The 18352-nt window shown below is 34.1% G+C and overlaps 1 protein-coding gene across 2 annotated transcripts in view; it reads left to right on the top strand.

Annotated features, from left to right (window-relative positions):
* The window catches only part of CSMD1 (CUB and Sushi multiple domains 1), a 1116713-nt gene that overhangs the window by 944164 nt on the left and 154197 nt on the right, over positions 1-18352 (top strand). For both annotated transcript variants that reach the window (XM_032104597.1, XM_032104596.1), the window contains exons 29-36: positions 238-425; positions 2349-2543; positions 4867-4983; positions 6440-6553; positions 8400-8495; positions 15619-15822; positions 16942-17066; positions 17679-17775. In XM_032104597.1, coding sequence (XP_031960488.1) covers positions 238-425; positions 2349-2543; positions 4867-4983; positions 6440-6553; positions 8400-8495; positions 15619-15822; positions 16942-17066; positions 17679-17775 — 1136 coding nt within the window. The remainder of the gene's footprint in view (positions 1-237; positions 426-2348; positions 2544-4866; positions 4984-6439; positions 6554-8399; positions 8496-15618; positions 15823-16941; positions 17067-17678; positions 17776-18352) is intronic.

The raw sequence follows: 18352 nt of genomic DNA, 5'->3' as shown, positions 1-18352 counted from the left end.
TTAAGATAGGTGGGAGGATATTCATGATGGCTTTTAGAAAGCTGAATGTGTTCATATAAATGGTAAAAAGAGCTCCATTGAAAGTTAGTGAACTTTTACTGTGAATCACATTTAAAAAGACATTTATTTCTGGAGAAGAAAATGTTTAGGCATAAAATTGGCAGCTACAGTCACAGTAATGTTTAACTCATTAAAAAAAACCTTGAAGACTTAATTATTTTTTCCCTTTATTTTCAGTTTCAATATGGAACCCAGTTATGATTTTCTACATATTTATGAAGGAGAAGATTCCAACAGTCCTCTAATTGGCAGTTTTCAAGGCTCACAGGCTCCTGAAAGAATAGAGAGCAGTGGTAACAGTCTGTTTCTGGCTTTTCGCAGTGATGCTTCTGTTGGAATGTCAGGATTTGCCATTGACTATAAAGGTACTGTTCTCATGGTAATCTAAATAAAAGGAAAAAATGTTATTTAGTGATTATTGAGACTCAAATCTGTTTACTTCTGTATGTACTCATAACTGAACTGCCAAATACTTTGATGCATTAACATATGTTTTAAAAACTATTTTCTGTTAATACGTGAAGGAATACAGAAATCCTATTTCATGAAATCTCTTTCACATCACTTATGCACTTTTTCATCTTCCAGAAAAAAAAAAAATAGGTAGAAGATGCACATCAAAAGTAACATTTGGAAAAAAGTTTTACAACAGCGAAATTGTCTTACCCAAGAATGCCATCTGACTGTTTTTTCTTTCTTGTCAATACATGCTAATACATTTTCCTTCCCACATTGTTTTGAATCTACAAATGCATTTTTGAATAAATACTACTGGATAGTAATTGCATTTTTTTTTGAGGGGGTGCCTCTTACTAGATAGAGACTGGGTTAGGCTGACTGTTTATTAAAGTCAGAAAATCATTGAAGATGCTGGTTTCTTTCCCAGTCACAGATGCTGTCTGTGGCTTGATTATAATCTTTGCTGAGTTTTATCAAGCTGTTTTTCAGCAGCAGAAGTGCTGCCTCACCTTCTTATTCTTGACAATGGAAGCAAACCACATTAATGTACATGTTAAAAATGAAAGACAAAAAGATCTAAGAAATACAAAAAAATATATATCTATAAAAGAGAGAGGAATGAAAAAGACCTATAAAATCGTTTTTATATTTAGTCTTCTTCTGTCATCCAGAATCATGCATTATTCTCCACACTTGCAAGGTTTTTCTTCCCAAAGTAATTGTCATATTGCCGTAAATGAAATCTTAGACTGTTTGTCCCTGTCCAAAAAAAATATCAAAAAAATGGGAAAGCAATTTGTTCCAGGAAATCTGCAAGGCCTGCAAGGAAAGAAAATGAAGTGTTGAGCAGAAGGAGATAAAGAGATAAAGACGGCGATTGAAAATGTGCACACACATTTTTACTGTGCGTCTAATTTTTATTCTTGGCATAGTCTGATATCAGTTCCTCTATGCAACTGGAAGTTAAATGAAATTATAATGAGATAAAAATAAAAGATACAAGAACAGAACACTGTCTTTCAGAAAATTATTGTACTTGATGGACAGTATGCTTCTGCTTAATAATTTAACATTTTTCTTATGTATATTATTCAATATTTTATATAAAATATATAAAATGATAGAACAGTGAGTTGGAAGGGACTTAAAGATCATCTAGTTCCAACCCCCCCTGCCATGTTAGGGATACCTTCCACTAGACTGGTTTGCTCAAAGCCCCATCCAAACTGACCTTGAACACTTCTAGGGAGGGGACATCCAAAACATCTCTGGGCAACCTGTTCCAATGCCTCACCACCCTTATGGTAAGGAATTACTTCCCTGTATCTAATCTAAACCTACCCTCTTTCAGTTTGAAGCTACTCCCCCTTGTCCTTTTTCTACAAGCCCTAGTCATTGACTGCCTGAGCCTTCTCCATGTCCTGGGTAATCAGGTCTCCCATTTCTTTCTGGAGAGGACCCACATTTTCCATAGTCTTCCTTTTGTCAACAATATATATATAGAATATATATGTATATAGAAGTGGTGAATTCTAGAACTGGCCATTTTTCTTCTAAATACTAAATACTGAACTTTATTGGAATCATTCAGCTTCTGGAGGGTTCTGCTAAAAAAAGGTAGGAAGAAAATGCTCTTGGTTAGATCCTCTCAGTATAATTTCCTCTTTTAATCTTATGCAAACATCCATGATCCATGATTCAACAAGAATAATATATTACTAACTTGTTGAAAAATTTAAACTGATTGAAAAAACCCATTGATAATTGTTCTTTTTGATGTTCTTTTTAATTGAAAGTGTATATAGATTTACTGTAATTCATTTTAACAGAAAAGCCACGGGAAGCTTGTTTTGATCCTGGAAACATCATGAATGGTACAAGGATTGGAACAGACTTTAAGCTTGGTTCAACCATTACTTACCAGTGTGATTCTGGATATAAGATTATTGAACCTTCAACTATAATATGTGTAATTGGTGCAGATGGAAAACCAGCATGGAACAGAGCATTGCCATCTTGTAATGGTATGTACTGTTTTCTTACCATTTCCCTTGTCCCCCCAGTGAATTCAGTTTCTCAGTCCCTGAGGCTGTTTACACTTTCTACACATACAGCTTGTGTAAGAAAAAAACAAATCTGAGGTCAAAAAATAAGAATCATGATGACTGTTGGACTATAGCTTAGTCAGTAATGTATTAAGTATTTAAAAATGTCTTTAAACTCTGGAATCAACACATGTTCATAATGATTACAATGTAATATGTAAGGTTCTTGAGACACCCAGTATTATTTAGAATAGATACCACAACCATCTCAATACTGCATTAATTGTCAGCTTGGAATAAGAATTATAGTTACTGAGGCAGAAAATTAAAATGACATCTCAGAAATGTGGCTAACTAATTTATCCTCTATTCCTTGTTTCAGTGTTTGTATTGTGTATATACATACATATGGAACAATTTTAACAAATCAAAAACAATTTACATATATTAGCTAATAAAATCCATAAAGTATTAGTTTATTTATGGTGAAAAATAGTCTCCTTCAAAATTTTAGATTTTTAATTATAGAAAAGCACAACTTAGAAGGAAATACTTCTACAACTCCATAACTTTGGAGTTTGTTTTAAATTAAAAGTTATACACTTTCATTCCAGTGAAATGTTCATGACTTGAGAATTTCATGTGGTAATCAGACTTTGTGGCATAATTTCTGATATCCTCAAAGCAAAAAGAGAAGGAAATAATAAAGATTTTAAATTCATGCCATAAACTAATTCCTTGTGATATTTGAGTTTCACCTCAGCCACATAATCCTATTCTGCCTACTGATAGATCAAACTTCTCATCTTCTATCATTACATTGAATTTTTAAATAATTCATACAAGCAGCTAAGAGAAGGATTTGTGTATTAATTGCTGCCTTTTTTTATAAGGAAGTCACACTTGTGGAGATATTTCAAGCATGGTTTTAAAGACCTGTCAGGGAGCAGAAAGAACAGGTCTGCTCAACAAGGGCTAAGAGCCAAGCACAGGCTCTGCCCTCACTCACTAGGCACAGCTCCACATGAGCTAGGTCTGCAGAGCCAGGAGTTGGTAACAGGGTACTTTCATAGCCCCACTCTAACAACCTTTTCCACCTGGGCCCCAGGTCGTCCTCTGAGCTACTTTCCAGGAAGGTGTTAGATTGTACTCTGTTATATGTAAGATGCCCACAGCAGTGTAATATTGATTTACTTTGTTCCTTTTAGCAGAATGATATTTTCCTTGCTTAAAACCAAATTAATGTGGCTATGCTATTTTTAATGACCTTATTTCTATTTATTTATTTATAAAATAATTTCATTATTGTTTTTTTGGGTAAGGTAACTTCTTACAGCAATCTGTTATTCTGGTGAAAACTATAGTTTTTTTATTAAATAATTTCTCACAATAAAAAGATCACTGAAATTCGTGTAACTAATTTAATACAAGACTAATATTTTGATGAAGATTTTGATAGGAAGCCAGACTTTTCCAAAAGAGAAGAGTGACAGCAATACTTTGTTTTCAGTGTATACAAATCAATGTCCAACACAAGGACATGTTTGAACTTAAAAACAGCCACTCCATCAGTCCCTTAGTATGCCACACTTACAGCCTATACATGGAGGAACATGCCATGTATTCATTGTTATTGTTTTTCTCATGATACAGACAGAACTACTACTCATATAAATCCTGACTTGTCTTGGAGGTTTGAGCTCCACTGTTCTAAAATATCCCTTCTAACTTCTGTAGCTCTAAAAATTTCTCTTACCTTTCTGTTGTTTTTTTAATATACATATGAAGCCAAGGATTTTTTTATATGTATAATCTATATGCTCTTTTCATAATCATCTAGGAAGTTATGAAAAAAAGGCAATACAAGCATACTTCACAAAGCAGAATCCTTGGCATTCTGTGCAGGGTAGTGTCAGCATATCTATGTATTTTTCTGTGCCATTTTTTTATGCAGTACCATATTTTTTCCTGACCTGTTTTTAACATGGATAGATATAGACAGATATTCAAATGAAAATCCAACCTAAAGTCTTTTTTTACAGTATCTTTCAATTAAATAACTTATACTTCCAGTCCTATGGGAATAATTGTAGTCAAGTAAAACTTGCATGTATTCTAATTTTAAAGAAATTATAATAAAATTATATCCTGAGAAAAAGCAATTAAATATTTCAGTACAGGTAAACCAAACAAAAGCAAAACCAGTAAGTGTCATTTTGGGATCTTTAGATTTTTATTTTCAGGCTTAACTAATACAGTCAACTCTAATTAATATAATGTGTTTCTTTGTGTTTGTTTCCAGCACCATGTGGAGGGCAGTATACTGGATCAGAGGGAGTGGTTTTATCACCAAATTATCCTCATAATTACACTGCTGGACAGACTTGTCATTATTCAATAACTGTCCCTAAAGAATTTGGTAAGAATTTCTTCTATTGATTTATCAATCATTATCATCATTCTACTGTTCAAATGTCCTTTATGTGTAATAATGACCTCAAGTTTACATTGTATTGCAAATTATTTATAAAAACTAAATATATTCCTGACATGGAAAATGATTCTAAGGTTTTAACGTTTTACTTCTCCCTAGAGTAATCAATTGACTTCAGGTAAGGCGTCTATGTCTGCTACCTAAATGTATCCTGAATATCCTCATTGATTACATTGTTCATCATCATAGGATAATCATTCATTCAAGCTTCCTGCAAAGTAAAATCAGGTGTCAGAAAACAAGTTCTTATATTCCTCTTACATTTTAACTTTTTGGTTTTCATGTTTTAACAAGAGCAAGATGCATAGAATCATATTTTTTTAAAGTGGACAGTGGAGGGAAGGGAAGCAGTTTTACATTAAAGAACCAGAAGTGTTTGTGAAAAATCACAAAACTGATTGTTTCAATGGGTCGAAATACTTGGACAAAATCTGTAAAACTTGTGCAATTGTAGGTAAGGTATAGTTTTCTACAAAGCAGGTTTTTTCTAAGTCCAGACAAGTAGCAATAAGATTCATTTTACTACTTCTTTACCTAAAGGCTGAATTCACACCAACTTAATGCATTTGGTACTTTCTATGTGCAATGAAACCTGTAAGGACTCAGCTGTAAATAAAATATAGATGGCTAGAGTGAAAAAATAATATTTTTATTTACTTGGTTTTGCTTCATGTTTCTATTGCTATATGATATTTGAATTCAGTGAACTATTCGATATTTACTAGTGAGATGTATAATTAAATGATTTATTAATACACTTTAAATTATATACAGCTGAAGTGCGAATTAAGTGTAGCAATATGTCAAAGCTGGTAACACACTGGTGTTTTTAGTATTTGATCAGCTTTTATAGCCTTCTGATAAAATAAGTACTAATGCAACTTTTAAAATTTAACAAATCAATAACTTTAAAAAAATCTTCCTCAGACTAAAGCCAGGTAAGCAACTAATCCTATGTGATAATAGATGCTCCTTAATAGTTGGTATAGATGGCACTGTAATTTTGGTACAAACCTTTCTGTTTAGATATTCCATTTTCTTATTCTCATAGGTACCTAAGTGATAAGACTTGTTTGACTGGAGGGCACAGTTTTGGTGAAAGCGTGATTTAATAAATTTGGTTTTAATTAATAATATGGAAATAATGAACAAAAAAAATATTCTTATCGCTTAAGTTTAATGCAGCTGTTTTATCATGTTACACAATGAAGTAAGTTGGAAAAATTTGTGCAGGAATTCATTAATAAACAAGACAAGCAGAATACATCCTTAAATTTGATTTTGAAGACTAAGTTCTTCTTTTATCTCCTCTCTTTTTATTTTTTTCCTGTCTATCCTTTTCTTTTTCTTTTTTACTTTTTTTTTCTTTTTTTTAATGTAGTGGTGTTTGGACAATTTGCCTATTTTCAGACAGCTTTGAATGATGTGGCAGAATTATTTGATGGAGAAAACTCTCAGGCTAGACTACTTAGTTCACTGTCTGGATCCCACTCAGGTAATTAATAAAGAAAGGAAGTATGCATTTCTTACACAGCTCGGTATGGGAAAAAAATAATCAGGAGAATGTTATGAATTTACTTTGGAAATAAAGTCATTGGAACAGGATGTGAAGGGGAATGGAACACCTTTCTAAATCTTTGAATCAACACATTATTCTGGAACATATGGTTTAGGCAAGAACTGATCACTTGGGTGAGTATAGAAAGAGTTGAATGAAATTCTCTGATCTCTATATAAGAGGGCAGATTGGATGGTATAATTATCTTCTCTGCCCCTAAACTTTTTGAAATACACATCTACATATTCTGAATGTCTAATTTAAACACAAATTACTTGTATTTACAAAATGCAATTATCTGTATGCAAACATGCGCTTAGACTAAAAGCAGGCCAGCTGTTGCATTCAGGTAACTATAGCAAAATGTTGACCTTGTGAAATCATAATTAAGCTTATATGGATTTCAACATGGCCAAATATCCAATGTGTGCATGTGTAATGACTGTGTTAATCTTCAGTGATATGTAAGTATGTTTCTCCAGCTATGAATGTGACTTGTCAAACACGTGTAGTATTTAGGAGAGTTTATATGTGAGTTTAAAATTTTTTCAGTACAGGGCTATTCATGGCTTCTTGGTTTTTACTTTGAATAATTGGAGAAATATTTCATATGAAAAGAATGTAACATATCTATTTGATTTCTAGTAAATATATTATTATATGAAAAACTCAGTTTTTAATTTTCCTCTGGTGAATCCTAGCTATTTGTGTCATAGTAAGAGTTCACAAAAAATTCTAAGATTTGTTGAATTACTGACAGGAGTTTAGCAACAAAACAAAATTAAATTTTTCATTTTAAGAGACAGCCCATCTAAGCACCAAATTTTACTGCATCAAGCTGTCATGGAAAAGTTGAAACTAATGTCTGTTTTCACAGCAGACATTTAAAAATACTTGAAGGGAACTTAAAATTCTGATTCTTATTTATTATATCTGACATATCTGATTTACATTGATTCAGGATTCTGTTACATGGAATCACTAGTTGCAATAATATAAAATTAACCAAAGTGAAAGAATTATATACCTAGTTATATAAGATATTTTAAATCATCATTCATTTCTGTAGAATTTCATAAAATATGGGTTTATGCAGTCCAGTGAGAAAAAAATAGTAGTCATATGTAATGGAATCATTGTGGAAGTACTGCAATTTTGTCTAGAGTGTTTTATTATTGAACTTTTATCATGACTCCCGACAGATATGTCAGGAAAGGTGTTAAATTACATTAAATATCTTTATTAATCCTCAAATCAGAAATAAAATTTGCAATGCTATAAGAAAGTTAATAATGTAATATAGTTCATGTGTGACCATATATTTTATTGAAGCCACTACATAAAACAAGTCGTGGGTTTGCTCTCTCTCAGTTTTAGTTTTGAAATGGTAAGCATTCCATGAAGATTCCTGTGGCATTTTTCAAATGCTTTTATTTGTTTAATGTGTTTTGCAAGGCAAAGTAAAGCTCTCAGTCACAGAAAAGAGTTAACTAAAAAGGATTCTAATACTTTTGGCCCCAAGTGGCAGTAGGGTTCTCCAGTCAAGTAGTTTGTTGGAGGTCTAGTTCCAACTGCTGCAGTAAATCCAGAAGGTTTCTCTTGTTGAATCATGAAGTCTTTTTGTTCTGACAATGGCAAATTTAATTTTGTACAATGTTGTTTATGTTTTCTTTAACTATAGAGGAAAACATAAAACTATGTGTTTTAACAGCATATTTGATTACATATTGAAGAGCTAAAACTGTTTCTGTTTTGTGTATTTGTTTTCTGTTTCCATTTGTAGGAGAGACATTGCCTTTGGCTACATCTAATCAAATTCTTCTGCGATTCAGTGCTAAGAGTGGGGCATCAGCCAGAGGGTTTCACTTTGTTTACCAAGGTAAACGTGTCTACTTTTGGTGGAAGACACTGGTGCCAATTTCATGAATTGTATTGTTTTTAATTCTGCATAAGTCTTAACGTATTGCTTTAAATGCGAGTGTAGTCTTAACCTTTTTCCAGAGATCAGGGACTTCTCCTCATGGCAGACTGGCTTCAAAACAGCAGTTGCTGTGTTTATCCTGTCTGGCCTCATGGACTTGAATATGTCCAGCCTTTCTCAGTAGTCTGCAGTCTGTTGCTCCCTTACTGCTGAGTGAGCTCAAGGGGTTTGGGAGCGTGCTTATTTGTATTAGTCTTTCTCAGTATTTCCAGCTGATTTTTCAAGAGTTTTTGTCCAGGCTGCTAAGGAATTCTGTCTTCTTGGAGAGCTTGGAGAGAAAATTGCTGCAGCAGAGACCATCAGGTTGTTTCAGTACTGAAGGGTGGGTGGGTGGGAGACTTGCTGGTCTGTTTTTGACCCAGCTGAACTTGAGGAGACATTATGTGCATGTCTGCACACTGCAGCTGAAATGCAAGAATGACACAGCATGGCCAAGTCTGTTAGCATTCTGCTGTACAGCTTAGTACACTTAGCTGATCCCTGAGTCTTCAATGCAGTCTGGTGACACCTGGAGCAGTGCTTACAGGTTCATTGCCTGTATGAGCAACAAATGCAGTCCCAAAGCAGCTGACTTCGGGGCAGTTCACTAGATGTATTGCTTACATACTCAGTAAGCTTAATGAGACAGTCATTGCACACTGTGGTTTATTGTATACTACCATTTCACCTTTACTAAATTGAAGTGTAAAAGTAGTTTTGGATAGTTTTAAATAATATTATTAAGATTCCTAGATACTTTTTAAATTTTTTTCCTTAAACATTGGAGCACGGTCCTAGTTTGACACAGCAAATAAATGGAAAGAACGGTCTCACCTCAAGAATATTTCCATATTTGTAAGGAGCTTGTTAGGACTTATTTTTAGCCTTCTGACTTCTGTGTTTATAGAAAGATACCACCATGACTGCACATTCTACTTTGGATATATCTCAAGATATTTTTACCTGACATTATTACACATCAAAAGGATCTTACACACACTTGCATTAAAACTTATCATCCTAAATTAGTCAAAAGACAGAGCCTATAAACTTCTGGAATTAGAAAAGAGCTGTCAGCATTTGAGTTCTTATCAATTTGCATATGAATGACATATTTCTGTCTTACTCTATTTGGTTTTCCTATGTCTAAAGTGTTATTTCTTGCTGCTTTTAAAGAATTCATAGTGATAAAACCCCACGATTCTATTAGCTGTATATATAAACACATAGATGGCTATTGAACAGGAAGTCTCCAGGTGAGCACAATTCTATGCTTCATTTCAGATATTTATGTTTTTAGGAACTGTAAGAAATGGATTTTAACAAATGAGAGCACAAAATGAGTTAGGCAAAGTCACTTTATTTGTCTCAGGACAATCATGAAGCTATTTAAATACCATGGGATTTTAATATATTTAAAAATATATCTTGAGAGTTTTACTAAACACAGTTATGTATGTATACATATATTAGTTAATGAGTTAGTGGTATTTAATAAGCTCTATCTTTTTGAGATTTTTTTTCTCTTCTTTCAAAGCATGTGATCATACTTCCAAAGACTACCTGCTTGCTAGCCTTTTAAATACTTCAGAAATGACATCCATTCTCACATTGAACATAGTAATCTGGTCTGCAAAGTCAATCATTTTATTTATTGCCCTCTATTCCAGGTTGACCTTCTTCCCTGTTCACTTTTCCACTGGGCTGATTTCAATTTAGTTTCACAGCAGTATGAAACATTTACTGAAAAACGGAGGATAATTACTATAGAAAATGGAATGCCTCTGTGATACAGCTTGAGAAGTCTAGGTTGACAACACTATAGGCAAAAGCTAAAAGGAAGGCTCGAGAGGGAAAAAAGTTATTGCTTGCTTATTTCACATTCTGGTTTGAACAACCATCAGATAGGGGCTTTAGCTTCTGATTCAGATTTAATGGCTTTTGTGATGCCACTTTCTAAAAAACTTCTTTTTATCTGGGTATGTCATCTATGCCTTCATTTCTTTTCTCAGATCATCACTTTTCCTTGTATTTAATGCAATAGGTAAAGAATGTCTGTAATGAGACTGAAGGAATATCCAGTCTTCCAAAATATTAGGGTCAGGTATGTTGATATATGCTAAGAACAATCATGTGTAAGAAGACTGGGATTTTTTTTTCAGGCTTTTTTATGCTCGTCTTCCTGCTATGACATCATCTAAGAAACAAGAGCCTATATTTTTGTATAACTCAGGCTGCAGCAGTACAGAGTTTCTTCCTTAAAAAGTAAACCTATCATCCAAAAATTTATGGGGTTTTAATATTTGTCTTTTTTACTTGCTATACAAATGTGTGAGCTATTTTATTAGGTCAATTGAGATTTTAAAGAGGATAATTAAGAAAGTTAGCATACTAGGATGAGGAAGAGAAAGGGAAATAAGAATAAAAGAAGATTGTGCTTTTAATAATCAGGTTGATCTAATTTGTGGCAAAAATAAAATGCACAGCCACACATTGGCTGCTAAATGTAATTAGAGAGCAGAAATAAGACTGCTTGTATGTGCTACCATGACACATTATGTCCTGCTTTAAAACAGACATCCTGGAGGGATGATTGATGCCCTAAGCCTGTCAGTGTTTAAGAGGGATTTGAAAAATGCCCTTAATTATATGTTTTAACTTTAACTCAGTCCTGAATTGGAAAGCCAGATGGACTAGATGATTGTTGTAGGTCTCTTCCAACTGAAAGAATCTTGGAGGCATTTCAGCTGAGCGGTCAGCTGTGTCACATTTTAGAGAAACAGACCTATTTTCCTAACTTTTTATACATGTATGAAACTACTACATTTTTGCAGGGACTATTTAAACCCCATTTTAAACAGCGTGGAACTACCTCACTTTATTGTTATCTATAGCTTGCATTGCATCTATTCTTAAGGCTGTTCTTTTTAAAACAGAGGGAGGATTAAAAAAAAATAGTACCACATAGAGTGATGTGCATCTTTGGCATTTCTTATCTCACTGTAACCATTAACAGAGTATTAGGAAAACTTCTGAAAAACTGAGCACAATGTCAATTTTAAATGTCATTGAGTCTTGCTGTCAATAGATTAATTTGATACACTGTAGCTGTGGATGTTTCTGGCTGTCATGGCTGATCTCAGTAAAATATCGGCTTTTAGTCTGAAAAAGTATTTCTGCTATGTGAACTAATTTAAGAGTGCTAGTAAACTGCCCTTACATTTGCTATCATGTCAGAGATACCTTGCTCACAAGAAAATAACTTTCGTAAAGTAATATTATAATGAAACCAGATGATCTGACATCCTTTGTTGAGAGGTGCTAAAAGGTCTAGTTACACAAAAAATGTATGGATTGCTAGTGCATGTATGCAAATTTCCTGACGCTATTACTGAAAGTTGTAGGATGTTCTTCAATGACTGTTAAAAAGTGTCCTTTGCCTGCACAGCTGTTGTAGGGATTCTCCAGACATGGATGCTAGGCGAGGGTTAGAGAAACTGAAAGGATTTTTTTTTCTATAGCTTCCTCCCCTTTGAGAAATTGAGTGAAATAATACATAGGGAAAGGTGGCAGAAGGCTGAGCAAGAGTTTCACACCATGAATAGAAAATATTCCAGGAGTGATGCTGAAATTTTCAGTCGGGGCATGTATTCTCTTAGGTAAGGCAGATAAGCTTTATACATGTGAGAAGCTCAAAGTTTAACTAGCAGGTGGCTGAGGTGGTGACCTGTATGGGAGGAGGCTGTGAGCTACCATGTCCTTCTCACAAACAGCATCCTGTGAAGCTGGTATAAGCAACCTCTCACATGCCAAAACTCCCACTATTCAGAGGACCATGTGGTGCCTGTTCTCAAAAAATATATGAGAGAGTGACTGCTTTGGGGCAGAGATGCTTCTGGATATGTGCTGCTAGAGATGCTGCTGGAGGGATTGTTGGAGGCACTCTTAGAAAGAGGCCCTCCCTGCCAAAGGGACTTTGGCCTGTGGGTAACACCTGCTGGAGTGAGAACAGCTCAGAGGGGTTGGCAGCCTGTGAAAGTCCTATTCTGCAGTAGGGAACATCTTTGAGCAGCTGTAGCCCATGTTTGATCCACACTGGAGGAGAAACATTCAGAAACAGAGTGATATGAAAACCTGAAGAAGCAAAAAGGAGGAGAAAGATAAGTAATGCTAAGTACATTGCAGGGGGAAAGCAAAAAGTGAGCACATACCTCAGCCTCATGTGTTGTCTCTCACCTCATTGATACAACAGAGATGGACACAAGGAAGTTGAGAGAAAGAAGGGGAGGATAGGTGTTCGAAGTTGAGCCTGGTGAGAATGAAGTAAAACTGTTTAATTAACTTGTTTGATTGTTTGTGTCCTCTTTCTTTTTAATTCCTGAATCAGTGATCAGAAGTTTGTGTAAAATTGGTAATAAGTTAATCATAATTAAGTATTAATTCCCTGAATCAAGACTGGTTTGTCCACAACAATGTACTGAACCCTTTGCTGTCACATAATTGTGAATTATTTATCTCATGGCAAAAACACCTGTTTGAACAAGTAGTCCTGATCAGGGGATGGATTAAGGCCTAATTACATGGCAGAAGCTGTAGTTCCAGGCATATGACACTCAATCATGCGACTGGATGTGTAAGCAGCCATCATCACCTAGGCAGCTGTAAAGTCATCACTTATTCCAGTGTAATCATTATACAATAATGTGGAAAGAAAGATTAAATAATGCTTGTGCAGAAGACACTTGGGTAGAGAAAAGGCTATTAATCACAATAAAAGAGCAGAAAAGAGCAAGCTGGGTCAGCTGAAGTGACCTGGCAGATTGCAGCTGGCCTGCAGGTTATGGTCAGGAAGAACTGTGACTGTGTGAAATCCTGGAACTATGGTTTCTTCATTATCCTTCCACAAGTGCAGAACAGTTTCTTCCCATGGTTAGAATTGCATGCATGAACAAGTTTCATAGAGCATCTGTGTGATGCTGAGGTCCTATGGAGCACTTAATCACAAATTCCTATTTATTTGAGCAAAGCCACACATATAAAGTTTGCTGAAAGGTAAGTTGTTTGTTTAAACTGTATAAGGTGTTTAACCTTATAACCTAGAAAAAACTTAATAAAATGTATTTGCTTTTCTTTTGCTGTATTGTGCATTTCCCCAGGAGTATGCTAGTTTATCTATGACCATTCTTTAAATCCTGAATACATTTTAAAACTTTCTTAAGCTTTCAAGGTGAAAATCTTCTGCAACTATCCAACCTACTGATTTAGAAGAAAAATACATGTTATTGTATCTGTCTGAACTTGTCTGACGAATCAACTCACTGCATATTAGTAAAAAAGAGAATGTATTTTTCTGTTATTGCTAGTATCAATTATTTCTAAATCTTCTTTGCAAAAGCTTTTCTCTACATTCAGTAAAACTTGTGCAAACTTAGCTGTTATATCTGGTAGCAACTCTGAAAACTGGTAGAACATAATGTAATCATAAATGAGAACTTTTAATGTTCTGATAAAATGTGTTGAGTGTTTAATGCTAGATTTAAGATAAGATTGATTTCAATTAGTGTTCCATATCCAGTTTGTTTTGAAATGTTAGTTTTTAGAGTATTTACAAGTACTTAAAACTTAAATAATAATGATTCTGAATAGAGCAAATGACAGTATAAGAAATAGGATGAGCATGAAGTTATCAATATGAAAATAAGTATAGGCTTCATACACCTTGTCTTTTACTTAGTGACCAGGGTAGCTGAACAAGTGTGGGGGGTGTGTGTACACTTGTGCACATGAACAGATAGAAATACCACTCTTCACTCTAACAGACCAGAAAAGGAATTTAAACATAATGCTGTAAAATACAACTAAATATGACTGTGATTCTGTGTACATTAGTAAGCCAGAAGCATCATGCTTGAAAATTTGACAGGAATAAAGTGTAACACCCACCTTCTTTCCCCCTCCCTGCCTTCCCAACTCCCAGTGCCATTTTATATCTTTGTTACTGAAGGGCTAAATGGCAGGCAGTATTCATGGTGTTACTTGTTCATATTTGGATGCAGTGATGCTCTAAAACTAATTCTTGAACAAACCAAGCTGATCAAACAAAGCTTTTGAACATGCCACTCACACAGAAAAAATGCATATATTTAATGAGATTATTTTTAATGTACCTTTATTATACTGTGAAACATAGATGATATTGCACACAAATTATACCTGTCATTTTCTATATAAATATTTTTAGGATTTTTTTTAAATTGGCAGTTACTAGCTAACTGCAAAATGAAATGTAGTAAGAACAAGTTTGACATACAAACAGCATGCACAATACCAACAGTCAATAGGTATAAAAAATACCTGTTATTGAGAAGTGTTTATAAATAATGAAGACAAAGGGAAAACTATTCCATGGGCTTCTAATGAATGTTATTATTTTGCTCTTTATATGTTGCTTACAGTCTTTTAACTGTTCTTGAATCACATCAGGTTTATGTATTCCCAGACATTATTGGTAAAAATAATTGTTGTCAACAGCAAACACTGAAATAGCCTGGAGGGTGTATTTTTATCACTTTATATTCTCCAATATGATAAATAAAATATTTGTAAGATATTATGTTGTCTTTGTATCTGATTAGCTACATCACAATATATTTTTGGCCTTCTAATGAGAAAGTTTGAGTGAGAAGCCAAAGACCCCATATTTATTGAGTGAAGTAAGTGGTAGATATAGGATCCTGTCATTGAAGAAGGCCGCAGAAACACCCACCGATCTTCTCATGTCTAAAGCCATGCATCCAAAGTCAAATGGTCTCCAAGGTGCCATGGCACTTACATAACAGTACACAGTCACAGCCCAAAACCATATTCTAGCTAACAGCCATTAAAGCATTAGTCCATTCTTAGAGAATACAGGAGCAGAGCAAGTAACGTGAATTAAGCTGTGTCCTACAAGAAACAATCAACATTTTTATTGGTCTGGGTTTTTTTTATTATGACTGTCATTTGTATTCATGACTTTTTTATTTTTTCTCTCTTTATACAGCTGTTCCACGCACAAGTGATACACAGTGTAGCTCAGTTCCAGAACCTAGATATGGAAGGAGAATTGGCTCTGAGTTTTCAGCAGGCTCTGTTGTTCGATTTGAGTGTAGTCCTGGCTATCTGCTACAAGGCTCTAAAGCTATCCGATGTCAGTCTGTACCGAATGCCTTAGCTCAGTGGAATGACACAGTACCAAGCTGTGTAGGTAAGAAATTACATTTAAGTTGTCTGTTATGTCACACGTCTCTGAATTAGGATTCAGGAACTGTTTCAGAAAATAGTATTTAACCCATATATTCACTCTCCTTCGATTAATATCAGTCATGCCCAATTTAAAAGAGCAGTTTTCCATATCAAGAAATAATTGAGTACCAGCTGGCTCATAGGCAGTATAGTGTTTCATATAATGACTTAGATTATATGAACAAGTGTGATGCACATTTTCTTGAACATTCATTATTTTCATGACATATCTACAGTCTGAAATACAGGACAGAATTAAATTCTCCAGAAGTGTCTTTACCTGTTTTATTACACAGTACTCGTCGTGTATTTCTATCACACATAGCATAATGATTTCTTTTTTCAAGCAGAAGCATAATGTACATTGAATAATGATAGCATTGTTAAGTATAACTAATTTTCTTTAGTCTGTCAATAGACCTGCACTGAAATAATGTTTAGCATTCCAAAATTTTTTTTGTAAATATTGAAATGTTTACCTTCTCCAAATTTGGATTTGTAGCCAAAAGTCATTGCTATTCCTAGGAATTTACTCTAGAATTAATTAGAGTGTTCTAAAAATAAATGTAGGTATTCTATTTTCTGTGTATTCTGTTTTTTGTGTTTTGTTTTGTTCTGTTTCCTTGAACCTTAAAGGAGCAAGTGTGTAACAGTAAAGATATTTAACATACTACACCGCTTTATCGGCTAGATTCAATATTGGAATTGTCTTAGGCTGTGGGTAAATTCACATCATTTCTGTCAGTCATGATTGTATTTAATGTTATGTCTTTATAGTTTGTGTTACTCCGAGGTAAGACATGATTAGGCTGTGTTGCTGGGCTGTTCTAGGATGCACACATGAAAAATGAAGTTAATTTCTGAATTGTTTATTCAGGCAGTTTGTATCTTATGCTTGGTATCACTCATATTTTAGATAAGAAGCTTTCTAAGTTCAGACGATTGCTTCTTGTCTATGTGTTTATGCTACAAAACCAAATTGTTATTATAATGATCTTGATCTTAGTAAAATTATTACTGCTTCTCTGTTCTTTAAAGAGATTTAAGTTGTGTAATAATTTGTGATAATACTTTCTTTCAGTGCCATGCAGTGGGAATTTTACTGAGCGCAGAGGTACTATTCTTTCACCAGGTTACCCTGAACCTTATGGTAACAGCTTGAATTGTGTGTGGAAAATCATAGTGACTGAGGGATCAGGTATTCAGGCAAGTCTGTATTCTGTCAAGCATGGAATATTAAGTACTTTGTTTGTTTATTTCTCTAGAAATTTCATAAATTAGTAACCCTATAATTGGGGGGCGGAATACTTGAAACATTAGTGCTTTGGTTTTCTCATTATTGTTCTTTGGTTAGCTTTATTTTATGTTACTTTATTTTCACATGGGGGTACGAATGAGAAATGATTAACAAGGAGTTTTCTGTTTTAATTGTGTAGTTTATTGAAAGCAGGTCCTGATCCATCAATCTGATATGCAAATACCAACTCTTTCTGTCTCCTAGGATATTACAGAGGCCCTTGAGAGTTCTGCAGCTATCTTGATTATCTGCTCACTTACACTTTGAGTAATCATTTAAAATTATGCAACACGTGCAAAATTTTTTTTACTTACTTAGTGTCATATTTTCTAAGAGTTAAAACAATTTAAAGAGTGAATAATCATGTTTTATTTAGATTTTTTTCACTGAGGTATCTTTTGTTTGGATCTATTATTTTTATTTTCTTTGGTACGTGTTCTCTTTTTATTTTGTTGGTTTTAGAACATTTAAAAGTGTGTATGGCTTGTTGGCCTAAAAAGTTCTGTGGTCCTGTTTTACAGATCCAGGTCATCAGCTTTGCCACTGAACATAATTGGGACTCCCTTGAAATATATGATGGTGGAGATATGACAGCACCACGTCTTGGGAGCTTTTCAGGTTAGGATATGCCATGATTTAAAGATACAATTTTATATATAGATATGTATGTGAGAGAATATGTCTTTATTTGCTCACACATATAGACAAGGACTATGTATTCCATCATTTCTGATACCATTATGAAATGTTCTTGGTTTTGGGAGGAGACTTCAGGTGGTGTAAACATGTCAATATTCAAATTCAAAGAGATTTTCAGAAGAAAATATGACACTAAAATGTTTAACTTTGATTAGTGGAATTTAGTTGAGAATACTTTCCAAAAAATCCTTTCTTTTATCTTTCCTACCCCTCCCATGGAGGAGATACAGCGATATAAATTGGTACTGACATTCAAGGAGCTTCCTTTTATAGCTTTGACTTAACTTATCCTTATTAGCCTCCCTTTCTCATGAAAAAGATGAAGCATTCAATATTCATCCAAACTCACCCGACCTCACAGAACAGACCAAATTAATACAACTGGGATATAACAAAAACAGATAATTAGTTTTTTAAAATGTACATCAAGCACATACACTTTTTCTCCTTTTATATGAGACAATTTTTTATAGAAAAAGTGTGTTCTGCAAACCAA

The sequence above is a fragment of the Corvus moneduloides genome, chromosome 3 (assembly GCF_009650955.1).
Source record: "Corvus moneduloides isolate bCorMon1 chromosome 3, bCorMon1.pri, whole genome shotgun sequence".
In the NCBI taxonomy this organism is placed as follows: Eukaryota; Metazoa; Chordata; class Aves; order Passeriformes; family Corvidae; genus Corvus; species Corvus moneduloides.
Note: the sequence above shows the minus strand (reverse complement) of the source record. Positions and strands in the feature narration are given on the sequence as shown.